Source organism: Mastigoproctus giganteus, chromosome 12, assembly GCF_048544385.1.
Source record: "Mastigoproctus giganteus isolate SK-2022 chromosome 12, ASM4854438v1, whole genome shotgun sequence".
NCBI lineage: Eukaryota > Metazoa > Arthropoda > Arachnida > Uropygi > Thelyphonidae > Mastigoproctus > Mastigoproctus giganteus.
Window position 1 is genome coordinate 150,819,556 of NC_143586.1, and position 20,692 is coordinate 150,840,247.

General features: G+C 36.8%; 1 protein-coding gene across 1 annotated transcript in view; it reads right to left on the minus strand.

Annotated features, from left to right (window-relative positions):
• Positions 1-413: 413 nt before the first annotated feature.
• The window catches only part of LOC150077513 (uncharacterized), a 135,768-nt gene continuing 115,489 nt past the window's right edge, over positions 414-20,692 (minus strand). The window contains exon 3 of the mRNA XM_090386120.1: positions 414-1,010. Within this exon, the coding sequence (XP_090242246.1) occupies positions 958-1,010 (53 nt within the window). The 3' untranslated portion in view covers positions 414-957. The remainder of the gene's footprint in view (positions 1,011-20,692) is intronic.

A 20,692-nucleotide genomic window follows, 5' to 3' on the forward strand; every position in this document is an offset into this window, starting at 1 on the left:
TAAACATACATTGATGTTTTGTTTCTTTCCTGATTTCCTACTTGGCTGAAATATTCCCAGAGAGTGACGAGAAATCGATTTTGAAATCCAATAATACATTAGGACTTTACTATGGGTTTAGATCTTTCACTGTGAATCCAACAAGACAGATGAATCGAGTTAACAGAGTTCTGTTTTATATCTAAGGGGATTCATTCGTTTAGCAATATTGTAAACAGACTCTTTTTTGCCTCTTCGGGCTGTCTGTCAAAATAATTCCTTACCTTTCATAGCAAATCTGAGTAAATTATTCAAATTCTTACAGCGATTTGGTATTCGAAAGAAGTATTGGAGAAACAGTTCATTTTTTTCTTATGTAGAGTAAATGCTCACAGATGAATCGCTGGAGATATGTGAGAATCAAGTCACCAGTGTAAATTCGGACGACTAGTTTATTTATCACATCAAAAATATTTACAGATATATATTATTCTATATTATATGTATATATTCAGATTGGCTACATACTGTTGTTTTTTATTTAAATAAATAGCCGGAAAAATATATTTATCTGCAAAACAAACCGTACAGTAATATTGGTATTAATTTGTTGAACTGAAAATTAGTTCAGATGATTGATTGCTCCTCGGCACATTTCAGAGAGAAACTTATGAAGCATTCGGTAATAAAATTTTTCACATAAAGGCGCGTACACGAACACTACATATAAAAATGAAAGCCTACGTCAGGGACTAAAGTATTAATTAATTCCATTCTTTGTATGAGAATTACTTAAATTATATTTTTCATCATATTTGACTTCACAAAAATAATAGTTCTTCTTTCTGTATGATTTTCGATTTTGACAATGCGTACATAAAACAGATGGGGAAATTTGTTGAACACTGTGAGAGGAATGGTACATCCCCTGCAGTCTGCAGGTACCACGAACGTACAGTCAAACTGTTTTATCTTTTCTCAATTCTCAGCCCACACATGTACTTGAGGATCTCTGGACCCGTCATCCATATCTGAAAGAAAAGGAAAATTGTTTAAAAATTGGTTTAAGAAGTCTCTTTAAATAAACAGTTTGAAATTATACTTGTCTTACAGAGAGACATCATTACGATCTAGTTGGTTACAAACTGCTCAAATAAAAATTAAGAAACCCTTCTTATATTCAAATATTCTGCGTTTGTGCGAACGAATCCAGTACGAGAGGGGATCAAAAAGTTCGTACTCTTGCCGAGAAATAATAGCCCTAGAAAGGTGAAGCTTCACAGGAACTGTAATCCTTTTCTATGTACTCTCTTTTTGCCTGAAACCACAATTCCACTTCATTGATGACTAATTGAGACGAATCAAAGCCACTGCTTTGACATGCCTTTAGTCTCAGGATCATACTGGTACACCCAACATTCGTCATTTGTCACCAGCCGATCAAAAAAATTCTCAAAATCCGCATTACACAAATCCAACAATTGGCTGGAACATTGAATTGGACATTGCTTCTGCAAAGGCGTCAGTAATATTGCAACCCATCGTGCTGAGACCTTAGACATGTGCAGATGATCATGTAAGATGTTGTTGGCAGACACATAACTAATTCCCACTGCATTTGGGATGAAATGGATTGTCACACGTCTGTCACTCAGTACTAGCTGCTCAATCTTTGCAACCGTCTCACTGTCTGTGGATGTTGATGGCCTTCCTTTCCTTGGCTCGTCAAAGTCACTTGTACGACCGCACTGGAACTCCCGTTTCCACTTTTTTTACATTGTCATAGGATGGACAATTCTGCCCATACACAGCTTTCATTTCTTCGTCAATTTCCTGAGCTTTCTTGCCCTACAAATGCAGGAACTTGATCACTGCTCGATACTCCACCTTGTCAACCCTAGCGTCCTTCTTCAGATTCCAGGCTCCACCTCTGGTGTACCATCATCTACGGGAATGAAATTTCAGATGTTGGTTATTAAATAGGTAGAAAACTTATATCAAAAACGGCATCTTTCTACTGACGTTTTATCTAGGTTAGGGTACGAACTTTTTGATACTCCCTCGTATTAGAAACAGTAGAATTATTTCAAATGAAAGAAACTATTTTGAGAGACGCACAGTTGATGTGTCAATTGCACAAGTATCTTCCAGTAACATGCGCGAAGTACACTGGCTGTTATTTTAATGTATATTTACCTTTGTTTCACAAATATATGCAAATTATATACATTGGATTCTGATTGACACATATTTGCATAAAATTCAATGCATATGAATTACATATTGTAAGAAATTACATTTCTATTAAGTTCGAGACCCTAACCATATCAAAATTGTGCTTGGGGTTACGTCGCCTATCGCGTTTACATTATCATATGCTGAGAAGAAGGTTTAAGAATAACATGAATGTTAGTAGGTGGAGAGCTCAACTGAAGTTAATCTCCATGTAATTAACATATTACCTAAAGGAGAAATATGAAATAACAGCGCTACGAATTTCTTGTTTGCTGATAAGATGATTATAGAAAATGATTTCGCTGAATAAATAAACAATTTTAAACTTGTTTACGCAAAAGAAATGAGAGAGGCAACAAGATAAAAAAAAAATCAATGTTAGTAGAAGATACTGTGAAAAATTAAAGGCACGAAGTTGCATAAAAAGGTGCTAAAGAAAAAAAACCAAAATTAAGCGTGTGCAAGACAGCAATTATACTGTCGGGAAGAGGACAGGACCATGTGTTCATACTGTCACTACCATGTATCAACCGGACAGAGGTATTTGGCTAAAAGTATGTTTTCCATATTTGAGAAAGAAAAGCTGGGGCGAACACCAACTTTCAGTGTGGTTTTTCTAGTGCTTAGAAAGGATTTATGCCTAATTTCGATTCCCAATCTCTCACCTTCCTGTTTTCTCTTGAAAATCTTTTAACATCAGCTGCACATTAAATCCCAGAGTTCTGCAAGGAGGCGTACTCTCTGCCGTAGTATTCATTGCAATCCTTGATCTTGCCAACCTTTCTTTGTTCGATTGGTCTTGAATTTAACCCCACACAGTCCAAGATCTTTCTCCAGAAATATAATATCACTTACTCCTAAATGGCCAACCCGTCCAGAAGGTCAAACAACACAAGGACCTAGGAGTAACGTGATAAGACAAGCTGTCCTTCACAGAGCATTTCACCACCACTAAGAAAAAAAAAATTGCCACCGTATGGCACTCAAGAGGCAAGAACTGACTGGAATATATGACCCAGATTGTGCATGAATATATATATATATATATATATATATATATATTTTAGGTGTGTTGCCCCTGTCGCCTAACCTTTATCTCCCTTTTTTCCCCTTAATTTTTTTAGTCTTTAATAATTGCTATTTTATTTCTTTATTTTTCCTGTGCTAGTTCCTTCTGGCGCACGATTTGCTGCTCTCTAGTTTATTAGAGACGGGACTTTCACCTGTTCGTACCCAGACTTAGGCTTCCTGGGTACGGGAACTGCTGGCATCCACTGGTATTCCACTATCTCCAGTGGATGCGGATTCTTTGTGGTCTTCATAACCGTACGTGAATATAGGATACTGCTGCACCCATACGACTCGAGATTCTCTTTGGTACGTGTATAGTTGAGTCCACCTCCTCGTGGAGTGAACGGGTACTGGCAAGCAGCCTTCCTGGCAGCTAAGTGGCCAGAAACTATTAAACAACACAACGCATGCACTAAACACTCATTCCTGCCCATTATACAGAGTTCTGTATGCCGATAGGGCTAGCCAGGTGGGTAAAGTGCCTGCCTGGCAACCCAAAGGTCGCGGGTTGGAATCCCGCCTCGGGCTTGGATCAAAGTAAAATGCAGAAACTTTGGGAGGTGTATTATGGCCACAGAAGCCGATGCGCCAAAAACTAACAAAAAAAAGAAACAGAATTCTGTATATCATCACAAAGAACCATGGAGGAGTTGAACTAAAGTTAAGGGTCTGCCTTACATAAGACATGTGCATATGTTTCAGTGATTTAGTCATCTGCTTCGGAAACATACGCGAACAGTTTGTCATAAGAACAAGTATACATATCTTGGCCAAGTTGCTGTCTCTAGATATGATGTGGCAGTACTATCTGGCATCATCTTATTTCCACGAAGTCAGAGACATCCCAGCGGTCTGCAGTAGGGCCACTCCGCTCCAACCTGAACTATTTGCAAAAGTCTAAATAGGATGTTTCCATCAAATACAACTGAGATCCTTAACAGATTTCAAATTGACTGTGACCAATTATATTCTTGTTACAACTGCTGTCTTACAATAAGCGAATTTTGTTAAAATCGAGACCTAAATATGATGGAACTCCTTTTGGGGTGAAGTTCGTGCTGATCTACAGATGAACAGAAGGAGGATTAAACACAGATTTCTACTGCCTGCTGAGACCGTTAGCAAGTGATCCACGGACTTGGTTTGGGAATATTTTTGTCATATGGACCACAGTGGTCATGTCATACCAACATGACTATAAATTGAGGACATTATAAACATAGATTATAGGATCCAATAATATCAAATGAACTGATCGATATGTGAAGAGGACTTAGCATTATTAAAGATTGCAGTCTATTTTAAAATAAGGCCACCATTTTACAGTGTTAATTATGTCGTCTTTCTCCTGGTTACTCTAATCTTAGCCTATTAACGGCAAGTTTTTCTTTTCTCGTTGGTTTTATGATTAACTGAAAGTGTGCTTCTTGGAAAAACAGCTGTTTAATTAAGCTGTCCATCCCATATTAATTAACGAAAACCCGAGCAGATGTTCATAAATTGAAATTTGTTTACCTAAGGTTAATTATATTTCATAAAATATTACGATTACTTTAATATAACATTTAATATCTGCATTTATACTTCGGTGTTATTATACATGAATTAATTAAAGATGACATCTTCTCCTATGATTTACTGTTAAATAAACTTATTTAGGAGAAACGAGCTCAATAATTTGGATAATTAGTTCTATTGCTTTTATGTTGTTATTAAAATTTTAATTCCCCCAAAGAAACATTATAACAAAGAGCACATGGTTTTTTTTTCTTCCAGAAACTTGCCCGCTAATTAATACCGGCATTAAATGGTGGTATTAATTCACATCCAATTACTAAAAAAATAGACATACTGAGTTCAATTAAACCATTATATTCTGTACTTCATACAGAATAAACTGCTAACTTTTCAGTGGAACATGTGGCACACTTCCAACCTTACAACATTGAGCCTGTTAGCGCTTATCATAAATGGGTTTCCGAGTTCTCTTACTGGACTAAAAGGGATGAGCAACGCTGTTCATCCACCGTGTGGAGAGATTGTATAATATTGTTATTTAATCTAAACTGGAAATACGAGAGACTATATCAGCAAAATTTAATGTAGTTATGCCAAGCGAACTTCTGTTTTTATTAAAAAATTTCAAAGTAGAACTAATAGAGGCTGTTTCAGCTTTTGAGACAGTAGATCGAAACAAAAGGATTACCTTAAACATGTTCTTAAATCCTTCCCGCACGTACGTTAAATTCCTATAGGATGTAATTTTGAAAATAAGTTCTGAATTTGTCGTATTTATAAGCAGAAGTCGTCTTGTTTCAAGGTGGTTGATCGAAATAAAATGAACCCATCCATGGGTAACTTTGTTGGATACCTATAGCTAGTTCATTTTCAATATTATCAGAAAATAACGCTTTCAAAAATATAGATAAGAGCGATTCAGAGAAGAAATAAATACCAATATAATTCATTCTCCAATTCGAAGTGTAGCAAGCAGGAAACCTTGTTGTGAATGGATTCATAACATATTCATAATAGATGTTAAAATAAAGAAGCTTTTTATGCAATCATTTCCATTTTTAATTTTCAGCTAGGCATAAAATGGTGAATGTGCCCCAATCGTACAACGTAATCTCTATAACTCCTTAGTAACTTGTGCCATATATCCTAACAGATTCTTAGACAATGGTTGTAAATGTTATTCGGTTGCTGCTGACAACAGTGTCGAAATAAGGCCATTCAGAGTGGCTGTTTTATGTGAGAATCACCCAATCGCCCTCTTGTGTTTAGTGATAGAACTTTTCAGCTCTTGAGAGAATCGAAGACGATAAGCCTGAATTGCATCGAACATGGTTAATTACTTAACAGTACTATTTCCATGAGTATGAATTATGGTTGGTACTAAATCAGAGCTTAACAGCAGTATTCGTTATGATTCCGACCGCAGAGGCAACATTTCTTTCTGCAATATTCTTTAGAATGTGATCACTTCGCCTTGAATCAAAAAATATCACAAAAACGAATCGGATTCCAATTTATTCTCTTATTTCAAACTTGGTTAAAGCAATCCTTGGCTGTCACTTCAAGCCAGGATGTAGAAAACTCAAGCTTTGCCAAGGGAATAGTAAGTATTCTCGGTTAGACAATCATTTAACACAAGTCAATGGAAACATCCTCGACAACACACTCTGCCTACCCAGAGATTAGAAGGGACCTCTTGAACCTTTGAAAAGGCTCAAAAATACCAGTGGAAGATAAGAGGAATGTTTATTTATATTTTCGTGAGCTAATGCAGCCTTTAAATATACGGTAATATACCAGCACAGGCTTCGTATTTCCTAATTTTGTAGGAAATGTATTTCATATTTTTAATTAAATATTTAATAATTAGAATTAAGTACTATAACCCGGATATTAAAATTTGTTATAAATTTTGAATGACTAGAAACAATAGATACAGCAATAATGTGTGAAGGTACCATATTCTATGTTCATTAATTTTGAACCCTCAGCAGGCTATCAGCATGAATTCTGATGGATAAATATCGATTAACAACCATCTTTGATGTCAAACAAGCTTCTTAATTGTGGAGAAGCTGAAAAATGCCGTTGAAAAATTAAAGGCGCACAGATATTTTTAGAATCTTTTCAAAATTTGCTCGATTTCGTAGGGAAAGTTAAAAATGTGTGCAAACATCCCCACCTTCACGCTCTAAAGATAACGAAACAGTGACTAATTGTTCTGCTGTCTTCATTATCTGTTGAATTCAGAGATGAGGCGATTAAACGCATTCTCTTGTACTCTGTCTCGCTACACTGATAAGCGATTTAAGTGACCTTAAATCACGCCGGATGCCAATCATGAACTTTAAGGGTCTGTGTGTTTAATTCAGAAACATCAAATTGCCTGACACACGCATTAAAGATGCGCATAGCGAGATAATTTACTAAAGAAGCGAATTAAAATAAGAATGGAGTGTGACGAAGATGCGACAAGAACTCTGAGCCAGCAATTCTGAAATCAAACATTCCTTCAACAATAGCTGCTTCTGAGAGAGAGAAAAATGAACGAAGCGTATTAAATTCTTCCTTGAGTTACGATACATTGAGTTTAATGAAGAGATCGTTATTGCTTTCTCTGTTGTAGAGAGAGAGGACAACACTCGAAGAGAATAACAAAAAAGGAGGGATTATGAATACAGTTTGACAATGCGAACAAGTGATTGTGAGGGAAGAAACTTATAACTAAAAAATGCATATTTCGTTAGAACTTTTATACCGACTTCCTTTCTGTTCTTCGTCGATGGCTAAAATGATGGAGCCCAAAGAGTATTTTGTTTACATGGTTCCAAAAGGAACCAGTCTAGGACCCGAGTTACTAATGTGCAGCGCGCGCCCTGGAGAGGGCGCATGTTGTTTTATTTCAATTTTATTCCATTCATTCCATCACTTATATTTCAGTCTTTGAGATCAAAAATATTGATTTATATATTAATAGTATAAAATCCAAAACGATGTGTGTACAATACACTAATTTAACTGAATAGAAAAAGTGTAATAAAAATCTATGAGGAAAAACCCATAGAGCAATTATCCAAATAGAATTTCTTAACGTAATAGCATGAAAATGAAGGAAAGAAATTTTGAACAATCTATATGAAACCATCCTCACGGTCGATATTTTAACTACGGAAAGTTTTTGGAATCTCGATGTTATCTCATGAATCTTGCGATAACCATAAATCCTAAATTTAATAGCTGATAAAATTTTGACGTTTGGTATCTAAAGGATTTCAAGTTCTAACAAGTATTTCTGTTATTTTTAAATGTTCTGCTAAAAATAAAGTAATTCTCTATTTAAAAAAAAAAAAAAAAAAAACTGTAACTTATCCCATTGCACAGAAAATCGGATTCAGTCCAGTCTATTCCAAAAGGAAGCGGATGCTTTATCTTTTTATACTCTCGTTTGAACCTTTTAATAAAGAATTAGATAAGTCCATTACCATCTTTGCATTATCTTGATTTATTTTGTCTGATCAATGTTCACTAAAACATTTTTGTTTTGTTTCTTTTCCTTGTAGCGTCAATGGTCCTCTTTCATTGCCCCCTAATCTATTCCATAATTCTATTTAAGAAGATAGCTTGTTGAACTCTATTAAAGGCAATTACAGTTATTGAAATATCCGTCATTAGCTACTTAAATCTCCGTGAATGTATATTGGTTCTGCCTCTTCAGCATTAGAAATGGCGTATGATGCAAGAAAGCAAGCTTGTACAGCATCAGCAAAAAAAATATATCCATTCCTTCTAAAAGTTGGTCTAGTTCTTTGAATGTATTTAAGTTATCAGCTTCAACAACAACAGATGGAAGTGTGTTCCAGCAATTTGCCTCTGACTAAAGGCAAATTTCTACACATCTGTTATGTAACCGTCATCAGCATTGAGCTTGCTCAAACCATTCAACGCCTTGAACACCTCAATCAGATCGCCTCGAAGATGCCTAGTCTCTAGATGCTGCAATTTGCAGAACTCAAGCCTTTCTTGGTAACAGCAACCCTTTGTTCTATTCACCAATCTCGTTGCTCTTCTCTGTACTCGTTTCAGCAGCTGTGCATCCTTGCTAAAGTGGGGGCTTCCATGCCTCTATGCAGTACTCAAGGTGTAGCCTCGCCATTTCCTTACACAAAGGGATAATCACAAAATTTGCTAGCAGGGATTATCCCTGCTAGAAAAATTCCAGTATATCATTGACAAGACTCCATGAGCTGTCCTGGCAGCCTCTCTGCATTGTTCAGAGAATTTCATATCCGACTTGCTCAATTACTCCCAGGTCTTTTTCATTCTCCACTACCCTGAGTGTAATGCCACACAGTTGGTACGTTACTTTGGGGTTACTGCTACCCATATTCAGTACTTCGCTTATGTTAAACTTCAGTTGCCACTTCTCAGCCCATCTGCCTAACTTTTCTAGATCCTATTGCAGTAACATAACCATTACTATCATTTGACAACTTTGCCAATATTTATATCATCTTCAAACTTGGACATTAAGCCTGTTATACCTTCATCAATATCATTGATAAATATAGAAGAAAAAACAAGGGGCCCGAAACCGAACCCCGGAGAACTCTTCTAATAACATTAGTCCACGAAGAGCAGTGTCCATTGATTACCACTCTCCGTCTTCTCCCACTCAACCATCCCTTCATCCATAGAAGAAACTTGTCCTTAATGCCACACTGCTCCAATTTGTACAGTAGTTTATGTACAACAGTAACAAAAGCTTTCCTGAAATCCAATTATATACAAAAATTATTTTTTGCATCCAGTTACTTTGTGACCAAATCCTAGTGTCCAATTAAATTGGTCAAAGAATATGTCCCCTTAACAAACCCATGCCGTGTCTGAGCTATAACTGCAGTCTTGTATAGATGATCCTGCATTACTTTTTTGACGAGTGGCTTAATCAAAAACTTCCTTTCGAATCGTCATTTTCAAGTGCGTTTAGGAGCCACTCTCTCGGTAGAGTTCTGTCAGGAAGAGGGAGTGCCACAAGGGTCCGTTCTAAGTATCACGCTTTTTGCAATCAAAATAAACTCTATCACGGAACAACTTCCGCCCACGATAAGCAATGCCCTCTATGTTGACGACTTTGCTATATTTTGTCATTCATGCAATATGAGGGTCATTGAAAGGCAACTGCAGAAAACCATTGATCACCTTACATCTTGGTCATTGGCTAATGGGTTCAGATTTTCATCACAGAAGACCGTTTGTGTACACTTCTGTCGCAAACGTAATCTTCATCCTGAACCAGATTTAAGGCTTCGACAAAATAACATCCCAGTCGTAGCAGAAGTCAAATTCCTTGGACTTATCTTCGACAAAAAGTTGACATTTCTTCAACATATTCGTCAGCTCAAGACAAGGTGTGTTAAAGGGCTTAACATCCTTCGTGCCCTTTCGTCAATTTCATGGGGCGCAGATCGTTCTACCCTTCTTCGTCTCTACCGAGCCCTTGTCCGTTCTAAACTCGATTATGGGTCCCAGGTATATGGATCTGCTAGAGACAGTGTACTTCAGTGGTTAGATCCAGTTCACCATCAGGCCATCCGGACAGCCACTGGAGCATTTCGCACATCTCCTGTCCAAAGCCTTTACGTTGAAGCAAATGAACCATCCCTATCTTTTCGACGTAAGCAGTTGTCTTTACATTACGCCTTTAAATTGAAAGCCCTGCCTGATCATCCCACGTGGGCATCAGTTTTTGAGCCACGTTGGGAAAATCTCTATAACGCCCGTCGGACTGCTAACAGACCTTTTTGGTATTCGGATTCAAGGGCTATTAAATGAACTAAACATGACGGTAGGCAACGTTGCCCAGTCACCATGGCAACCCCTTCCACCCTGGCATGCACATTTGCCAATGTGTGACTTCTCCCTCAAGATCATGGAGAAGGCTAATACACCGGCGGCCGTCTATCAACAACTCTTCGCATCACATAGAGAGCAGTACTCTGACTTTCTGCCAGTGTATACAGATGGCTCAAAGTCAGAATCTTATGTGAGATCTGCTGTTGTATTTCCTCAGAAGACATTATCATTCAAGATCCCGCAAGAAGCTAGCATTTATACTGCAGAGTTGTATGCAATTGAAATAGCCCTTGAGTTCATTATAAATAGCGATTACCAAAGGTATATGATTTACTGTGATTCATTGAGCGTGTTACAGGCTCTTGTATCGATGAGGTACAACTCTCATCCGGTCCTGTCCCGGATACGGCAGATGCTTTCTTCTGCCTTTGAAACAGAATTTGACATTCGCTTTTGCTGGATCCCAAGCCACATTGGGATCCGGGGAAATGAATTAGCTGATACCGCTGCCAAATCAGCCATTTCCCTGGATAGTTATTGCCTGTCAGTCCCCTATACAGACTACAGGAAAATAATACGGTCTAAATATATTCCCAATGGCAAGACTCTTGGCACGGACAGACCGCAAATAAACTACACCACATTAAGCCTATAATCATGCAATGGAAGTCCAGTCTACGCAGGGTCCGAAAAGAGGAAGTTGTTCTTGCTCGGCTCCGCATAGGTCATAGCCATCTAACACACTCCTTTTTGCTGAGGGCGGATGGCCCACCTATGTGTGAGACGTGCAACATCATTTTAACTATTTCTCACGTTTTTATTGAATGTCCTGTCTTTAGACAATCTTTTCTTACAACTTTTAATAATCTGGCTGAACCATTTACACTCAGTCAGATTTTAGGTGACAGAGACAACATGTCTGACGTTTTTAATTTTTTACACTCGATCAATTTATACACAAAGATTTAAGTTTATATTTTATACCTTTTATATAACCTTTAACCACAGTATCAGTTTCACCTTTTTGACACGGTAGCCTGTTCTAAGGCTGACCAATATTTTTGTATTAATTTTATTTTTGTTTTGGCGCATTATGGCCACAGCTGCCAATGCGCCATTAAAAACCAAACCAATTTTGACGAGTGGCACCTTTAATTACCCTGGAACAGACGTTAAACTAAGAGTCTGTCATTACTAGCGTCTCTTTGTGAATTAGGGATACATTCGCACTACTCCAGTCCGTGAGGACCGTCCCTAAATCCAAGAATGCTCTCATAATTATGGCCAATGGTTTGCTTACTTCCTTTGCTGTCTCTCGTAAAATAATTGGTCAGATCCCATCCACCCCAGGGCTTTTCTTATGTTTAATTTCAATAATTTGTCCTCCACTTTGCTCTTTATTACAAAATTATTTAGCTCCCAGGTAGAGTTTGATAAACTTCTTTCATCCACTTCCCTAGAGAGTTCCTCATGTTTAAATGTAAATGAAAAATAATCATTGTTTGTCATCTACTTAAGCAGGATCATCAAGAGTAGAAACATCCATGTCAAGTGTGCAAATCTGATTCATCCCCTTCCTTTTAGAGTTTACATAAGTAAAGAAGTCTTTGCTGTTCCTCTTTGCATCCTTTGCCAAAGATATATTTTGTAATCTGCCTTCGCTTGCCAGACCGCCTTTGTGACTTGATTACAGACTAGTTTATATCTACCATAGGCTTATGTGTCGCCTGATAATTTAATATCCATCCCATGCATTTTTCTTCTCTGCCACGAGTCTCATTAGTTCATTTGACATCCACTGAGGCCTAAACCTTGAACAGTATTTCTTAGTCGGTACGAAAAGCTAATAGCTTCCAAGATTAATTCCTTGAATATTTCCCACTTAGAATTTGCTGTTGGTAACATCATCAGTTGTTTCTATTGTATTTAAAAACTGTCTCAGGCCACTGTAGTTACAAATGAAAAGAACCCTTCCCTTTACTCCTGATAGTAGTTACATTTTTAAGTAAATTCCACATCAATACTCTGATCACTGCCAACCTAGTGGTTCCTTTATCTGCAGATTCTTAATCCACTTGTCACTCATTTAGAGAGGTCTGGTTTCTTATCCTTCCGAGCAGGGAGGAATTCTTAAATTCCTCTTCAATCGGACTACCTTAAGTGCTAGTACACAATATAAACAATAATGACAACAATAGCTCCTCAAATGAATCTACAAATCATTCCATCTTATTGCTGACTAAAAGATCTACCTTTAGTAACACTAAGATTTTTCTACACGAATGAGCCTTCGAAATTACAGCCAGATGAAATATTTCCATGTTTAGCTCTTTTAGACCAGTCATTTTATGATAGAGGTGCTTTTGCACTGAATTTATGAAATGGTCAATATTAAGTCACTTTGTGTTAACCAGTTTGAGACATATGACAACCATCTACTCTCTTATATTCGATATTAAAAGCTAAATTCCCTGAGATTATCTTTCCTATCTTTTAATTCATTCCCACGATTTATTTTCGTTGGAACTTATTTCTTCCTCTCATATTTACCAGTCTCTTATCAAAAGAAATACAGTAATCAAAAACGGAAATGCAAGTCTGTCTTTCTCTCCCCCAACAATTTTAGCGGTATTAAAGTAATATAGGTTTCGATAAATTCCAGTTATCTCTCAATAACTTTATCTGTATGTCCAATATTCAGCAAATTGCTCACATCTATTTTGTTCAGGAAGAGAAGAAAAGAATAACCACTTATTTCAAATTGAAAGATATGAATTTGACATAACTTCGTGACACGCAGCGGCCACTTCTGCGTTTTTTCACTAATCATATTCCAGAAAATTTGTGGTATTAGATCTTGCTGTTTGTCATTTTTTTTTCTTTTATTTTATTCAACTTTCAATCTACTTTATATTATTAAAACTATCTTGAAATGTTACTTCCTACCCTATTCCGTTTTATTTTTTCTAATATTTTTGACGCTGGAAATATGTGGTCAAATAATCGGATAATACGTAGGTTATTTGAAACGGTCCAGGAAATGAACAGCTGATAGACTTCCTCAGAGTTGCGTTGTATTATACAGGGTGTTTCAAAAATACACGGCATAACTTCGGGAATGAGTTCCTCATATGTAGACAATAAAAATATTTTATATCAACATAGTTCCGGAAATGCTTAGTTCCCGAGTTATTAACTGCAATGTCTTATCTCCCGCAGGTGATTTCCTTCATCACAGAATCTGGTGGTTTTCCATTCTGACAATGCACTCAAATCAGGAGCAAGCGGATATGCAATTTATGTACAGTTTGGCGGACGGTAATGCTCTGGAGGCTCGTCGTTTGTACCACGAAAGGTTCCCAGAACGAAGATGTCCAGACAGGAAAACGTTTGAAGGTATCCATCGCCACCTTTGTGAATATGAGACCTTTACACCTCGTGTTGCCGACAGAAGAAGACTAAGATCCGAAGTAGAGGAGGAGATTTTGGATGTTATGTATGCCACTCCTGGAATCAGCACACGCAGAATAGCAATGTTCAACGTTCGACTATTTGGAGAGTGTTGCGAGAACACCAACTGTATCCTTACCATCTGCAACGGGTACGACGATGCCAACGGGAATTTGGCATCGTCTTCGTGAGTCCATGAGACGTCGATGTGAGGCCTGTATCTGGCAGAAGGTGGACATTTTGAGCAATTACTATAAGGTGATGTGAACAGTTAAGTGTAACAGACAGAACTTCAAAACTCGGAAACCAAGCATTTTCGGAACTATGTTGATAAAATATTTTTATTGTCTACATATGAGGAACTCATTCCTGAAGTTATGCCGTGTATTTTTGAGACACCCTGTATATTTCCCATTTTCGGTTTTCAAGAATGTCCACTTAAATTATTTTATACCAGATTAAATTATTTGAACTTTACTGAAGTTTCCACTTAGTAGTTAAAGAGTAAATATCTTTCTCTCTCGTTTCTTGCTTATAGATTCTTAATGTCTCAGTTGAGTAGGAAAGTAACCAAGAATAGTTGAAATGAAGGATCAAGCTTATTTTTCTGATTTATATTTTGGGATGAAGCCTATTTTTCTCAAAATATGCTGCATTCCAAAATTGAAATCAATAGATAAGAAGGAATAAAACAAAAGATAAATACAGATCTGTAATGGCATCTTTCGTCTACAGATGCATTTTTGAAGAAAAATATTTCCAACCCCTGCCATCTCTTTGAGAAAGCGAGGGTTGGATTTTGAGACAGCGGGGCTCAGCTAATTTCAAATTGGAATTGAAATGGATTGGGCTCAGTTAATTGCAAACTGAAATTAACTGAGCCCAATTATCAAAAGAATACGCAGTTTCAATTTCACTATCATTAAAACAGTAAAGTACCTAATGCTGTATCCCACTCATAACATTAGTCCATGAAAATCAGTGGCCATTTATAGCTGCTCTTTGCTTCTTGCTACTTAAACGATTCCGTTATCCAATATAGTAAAGTTTGACTTTCTCTTTATTTTCCAATTACACCATACATGAAGTAAAACTACATTTTAATTACAGAGAAGTAACATACGCTGCCCCCACCAATATCCAGACAACAGCATAACTACAAATAACCCTTATTTACTGGAAAACTGACGACATGCGCTGAAACCTTTAGCCTTTTTGACCGCCTCCACTTTCCGTGGAACACATTCCGCCAATGTTTTGTAAGTGCCCGCTGATATTTTCCGTCATTCGGCCTTCAAAGCTGCGATTTCTCATTATATGCACCCGAGGATCGAATTCATCCGAGTGGTTCTCTGCAGGGTTGAGATCAGAACTCTGATGTAGCCAGTCCACAACTATTCGCCGCCCATGTTCTTAAAGCAATCCGCCACGACATTGAGCATTGTCTTACTGATACAGGTATGAATCTTCCCCGACGTGTTGTCCAGGACGTCTAGATAGATCTAATCATTCATGGTTTTGTCCATGACAACCGATGATGCTAGATCAAACCATGGAAAAATAGCGCCACATCATTACTTTGCCTCCTCTAAACTTCATTGTCGGAACGATACCATGCGGCAGGTTTATTTATTTCACACATCAGTGGAAAACACAACAGTGTTTTTGAATTGCATTGTTTTACAACTAAGAGAAATAATTTTAATGAAATGGATGCTGATGATTTGAAGGTGGGAAGGATGGTTAACGATTCAGGCCAGGCCATCTTGCTTCGAAAAGATTTCGATCTGTTGCATATATGGTCTGCAAACTGGCAATTAAAGTTTAATTCTTCTGAAAGTAAGGTTATGCATGTGGGGGACAGAAATCTTGGACTCACGTATAAGCCGGTGGAAGAAGAGCGAAATATGGTTGCAGAAAAACAAAATACTTTTTTACGACCCAATCCAGCATGAAATGTTCTATGCATCATTAACAGGTGTCCAGGAAGGCACATGACCTGTCTACCATTCATAGGAAATTTTCTAGTAGGGGAAAGGAAGTCGTTATCCCTCTAAGAAGAAAAACAATGGTCAGATCGCATATGGTATTGTTTTATTTCTGAATATTGTATACAGACCTGCAGATCGGACCTGAAAACAGACACGACATTCTAGAAAGGATTCAATAAAGGGCAACCAGATTAGTTTGAGCGCAAATCGATCCAAACATGGAAATGGCTTAGAAAGTGTGAATTTCGAAGTATAACAGGTCATTTTTATCAGATGAATGAAAAGATAAATAATAGATGTGGTATTTCCCACACATAAGAATCAGTTAATATAGATATTTTTGTTAACTTGGTACATAATTCCCTTTTTTATCTACATCTTAGAATAACAATTATTTTGTAAACACGAACTATCGTTTTTTAATGAGGAATAGTTAAAATTGACGAAGAGGTTTTAAACCACTTAACTGCACTGGTCTTATGTATCACGTAATATCCTTTCCAACGGTTTAATACACTTCAAACTAAACAGGAGGATAATTTGGATGATACACTTCGCCTTCCAACTGATAATAACCTTGCGTGGAAAGAGTGACACGTTGACTAGAATTAAGGAAGCTAATTTAATCACCTTAACACCATTTCGAGCGATCAAAGGCACGGAGATAATTAATGGTCCTAAAACTTTGCGCTAAGGTTGAAGTTTTTGCCTTCTTCAATTTTCTCCTTCATAAATATTACCTTCTGTTCATACCAATCTTCTATGCATATATAAATTCCTTTCTATTGCAAAGAGATTTTCCAGTTTAATTTCCCATCCCTCTTTCAAAAGTTAAAATCATCACACTTTTAAGAATCTGAAATTCAAAAATTATCTTACTCGAATGTGTCCATTAATGGTGATTATGCCCATGAGAAATGACTTAGAAGATAGTCTGCAGAGCTTAGCAACTAAGATATCTTAGGGAGGGGAGAAATGAGTGCGTGTCTAAGGCCCTAAGGGGATTTAGTAAAATAAACGAGAGGAAAGGAATATTCTCACCGGTAGGCGAGACAAGAATCAGATGATTCTTCTCTCGCCCACAAGTTGCAGCTATAAAGTCTTAGAGGACAACAACATACTTGATTTTATGGAATTTAAATTCTGCAGTGTGTTATTAAAATTTGGAATGAGTTGCCTGTAAGGGTGTCCGAGGTGAAGAGTTTGGAACATTTCAAGGAATAGTTGGATGACATTTTCTGACGATGGAAGTAATATGGAAATTCTTTTTTCTCCCTCTTCGGTAGATGCGAAAATGATTCGTTTTCTTGCATCATAATGTAATTTTAAGACTGAGATTAATGCACTCAGTGAAATAAAACTTTTTTAGTTTTATTTTATAGTCCACTCTGAATTACAATTACTTTTCACCTTGTATAGTATTTTAGATGGTGAGGTGCTAATCCTGCATGGAGCAGTAAATTCTCGAATACTAAAAGATAGATTAACTCCTTTTTTTGTTTTTGTCATGTCTGCTAGAATGTGCACGTTGCTAAAAGTAGCTTCTTTAAGAGAAAGACAGTTTGTATCAATCGGCTTGCAAAGAATAATTCAATGGCCACTGTGCCACGTGACTTTAGTGCACGCTGTGAAAAAGACCCAGCTGGTCTAAGTTAATTTACAATTAGTGTATGAAGTTTAAGAGCAAAGACCATCTGCAGAGGGAAGCTTCAGAGTTGCTGAGTTACATTTTCGACACTCAAGTGTTTGAAAATCCCTAAACTTCCTAGTCTGATCAATTCCAATGAGCTTAAATTGGAATTGACCTTACTCATTCGTTTTACTCAACCACTTAAGTAGAACTTCCACCTTCGATCTCTAGTTATCAAACTGTTCAGTCCTCATCTTGTAAGCCATTCTTCATGTGTGCATCAGTTTACACTGATTTCTAATCTTGTTGCCCTTCTTTGATGTTCTTTTTATTATGTGCACTCACCAGAGCTGAAAGCAATATTCTAAATGCAGTCTAATTATCACCTTGTACAGACCAATAATGGCATCCTTCTTCCTACTAGCAAAGGTCCTATCAATCATTGACAGGACACCATATGACTTTACTGGACCGAGTTCATTTGTATCGGAAGAGTGCTGCATAGTTCTCCTGTCACCCCTGTTCCAGGAAAATTATGTGGTTCACTGACAGTGGATATTTCTGGATATAAAAACATCTTTTTCTCTTTAGACTCCATGGTTTTAATAAAGAGATACTCGCCTCAACGTTGTGTTGATCAGCTTGCCATGTTGACTCTTTTTTTCGGAATCAAGGAAAAGAGTGTACATGGGTAGTTATATTGAAACTGGCCGACCTTTTTTTCCTGAAACTTTGGGATCAACAGTAGAGAAGAGAAACCAATGTATGCTCATAAAAGCCATCTTACAGCTGGCGCTTTTTACTTAGTCTTAAATGAAATAAGTGATACTTTCCAACAATCTTCTTTTCTTGCGATAACTTTTATGCGAAAGATAACAGAGTGGCTCGAATTATTTCTTTCTTTAGTGATAAAAAGACGTTAATAAAAAGAAAAAAATCCTTACTCAGTATGTAACATATTCATATTTTTTTTGATTTACGAAAAAAGCGTTTATCCAAAAACAACTTAATCCGAAACTTCAACAGGTAGGTACAGTGTAATAATGAAAATAAAATTTCTTTCAGGCATTTCTTTTCATCTGAATTAGATAAATAAAGGTTGTTTGAAGGCCGAATTTAAAGATATGAATAGAAAGAGCTGAACTAATTTGATTACAGTTTGTGATATAATTAAGTTTTAAGTTTTTCTTCTCTCCGATGAGGATTAAAAAAAAATGAGTTCCTTCCTAAGCTGCAATTTCTATTTTTAAATTTAACATTCAGAATTTCTTGGAATGAAATTAGTAATATGGGTTTCTTGCATCTCTAGAAAAAAATAAAGCAACAGTTTTTGCTTTCTTTGTGGATGAAATATTCGAATATGCTTTAAGAATGAAGAAACCGTGCTGTACGTGAGCCTTTCTAGGAATATCTCAAAGCGAATATTGTCAAATGTTTTATTTATTTGTGTCAAGAAAGAATCGAGCACGCTGACTTTTTTCATTTATACTTTTATGTTATTTTATATTATTATTTATTATTTCGTAATAAATAAACAAGCTTGCTAAGCTCCCGCGCGAGCTTAGCAAGTTTGTTTCTCTTTGACATCACTTCCATTAGGCCCACTCTCCTAAAAGCAGGTTTCGAAGCTTTCATTGCATGAAGCAAAGATGAGGACTTTGCTTTGTATATTGGAATAATCACCTTTTTGTCTTCACTAGAAATTCCTGTATATCAATCATAGAACTCATGGTACGCCATAGCAGCATGTGTACACCGTTCAGAGAACATGTTATCAGACTGTGCAGTTACTCTCAAGTCGATATCGAACGAAACCGACTTATGATTACAATAGAATACATTTAATTTACGAAAATAAGTTCAAATTTGGCAAGGTATACATAAGAGAGAGAGAGACAGGAGGATTTTCAAGTCGCATAGATGAACACAGAAACAAGTGGATAAAGAGAAAACTAATAATCTGAATTGATAGAGCTCGTTCGTGGTGCGTTCAGGTATATACTGATAAGAACTTTTGCCTTAATAGAGCGGAGGAGAGAAGGAGAAGAATCATTGAAAAATAAAGGGAAAGTTTTTTACAACAATAAATTTCGCATAGCAGTTAATCAGGTTATTCAGAATGATACCCCCCCCTTAACAAAGTCTTTCTCCGATTACCTCAGCTCTATTCCTGTCCCAATGATCCTGGACAGGAAATGATTTAAGTATTCTTAGCGAAGGGCTCCATAATATTTACTGGCACAAATTCAAACTAACCGGTCCCTGTTTACTCATTTCATCTTTTGAGCTTCTTGTGTAATTAGGAGAGACATGTGCATCTCTCCAGTTTATAGGTACAATTCTTGAATCCAAGGATGCTCTCATTATAATAGCGAAACTCAGATGACCTATTCTGCTGCTGCTGCTTCTTTCAATATAAAACTTGTTATATTATATCAGGTTAGAATTCCACAACTTCTAAAAGGAAGATTTTAAACGTAGAGTGATTATTGAATAGTGGTTTAGCCACTCATAACCTGTTTAAAGACTTGAGGTTAGATTGCAGCAAACGGCTGGAGGAGTTCTCCATAAAACGTGTGAAAATGTACCTTCTCTCTCTTATCTAAGCACTCTTGAATAAGATTTTCCTCCCACTAGGATGATCAAGGCTTGCAGACACGATTTTATCTTTTGAACAAATCAATCACTCGATGTACGTATCAAAATTCACTTGATTAAATTGGAAAAAGTCAGATGGCGATTGAAAATGTTTCTGTTTTTTACCTTAATAATGAAGTGATCTGAATAATTCGACCATAAAAGAATAGCCCCTCAGTAAATGGGTATTCTTCTATTTGGTTAAGTGCTAATTATTTCTAACTTATTCCGGAACAAGAATGGAGAATCATTCGTATAAGTTTATGGGTTCTTCTGTGATTTTATTTTCTTTGCCACCTGAAATAATAAATAAATGAATTAATTTCGG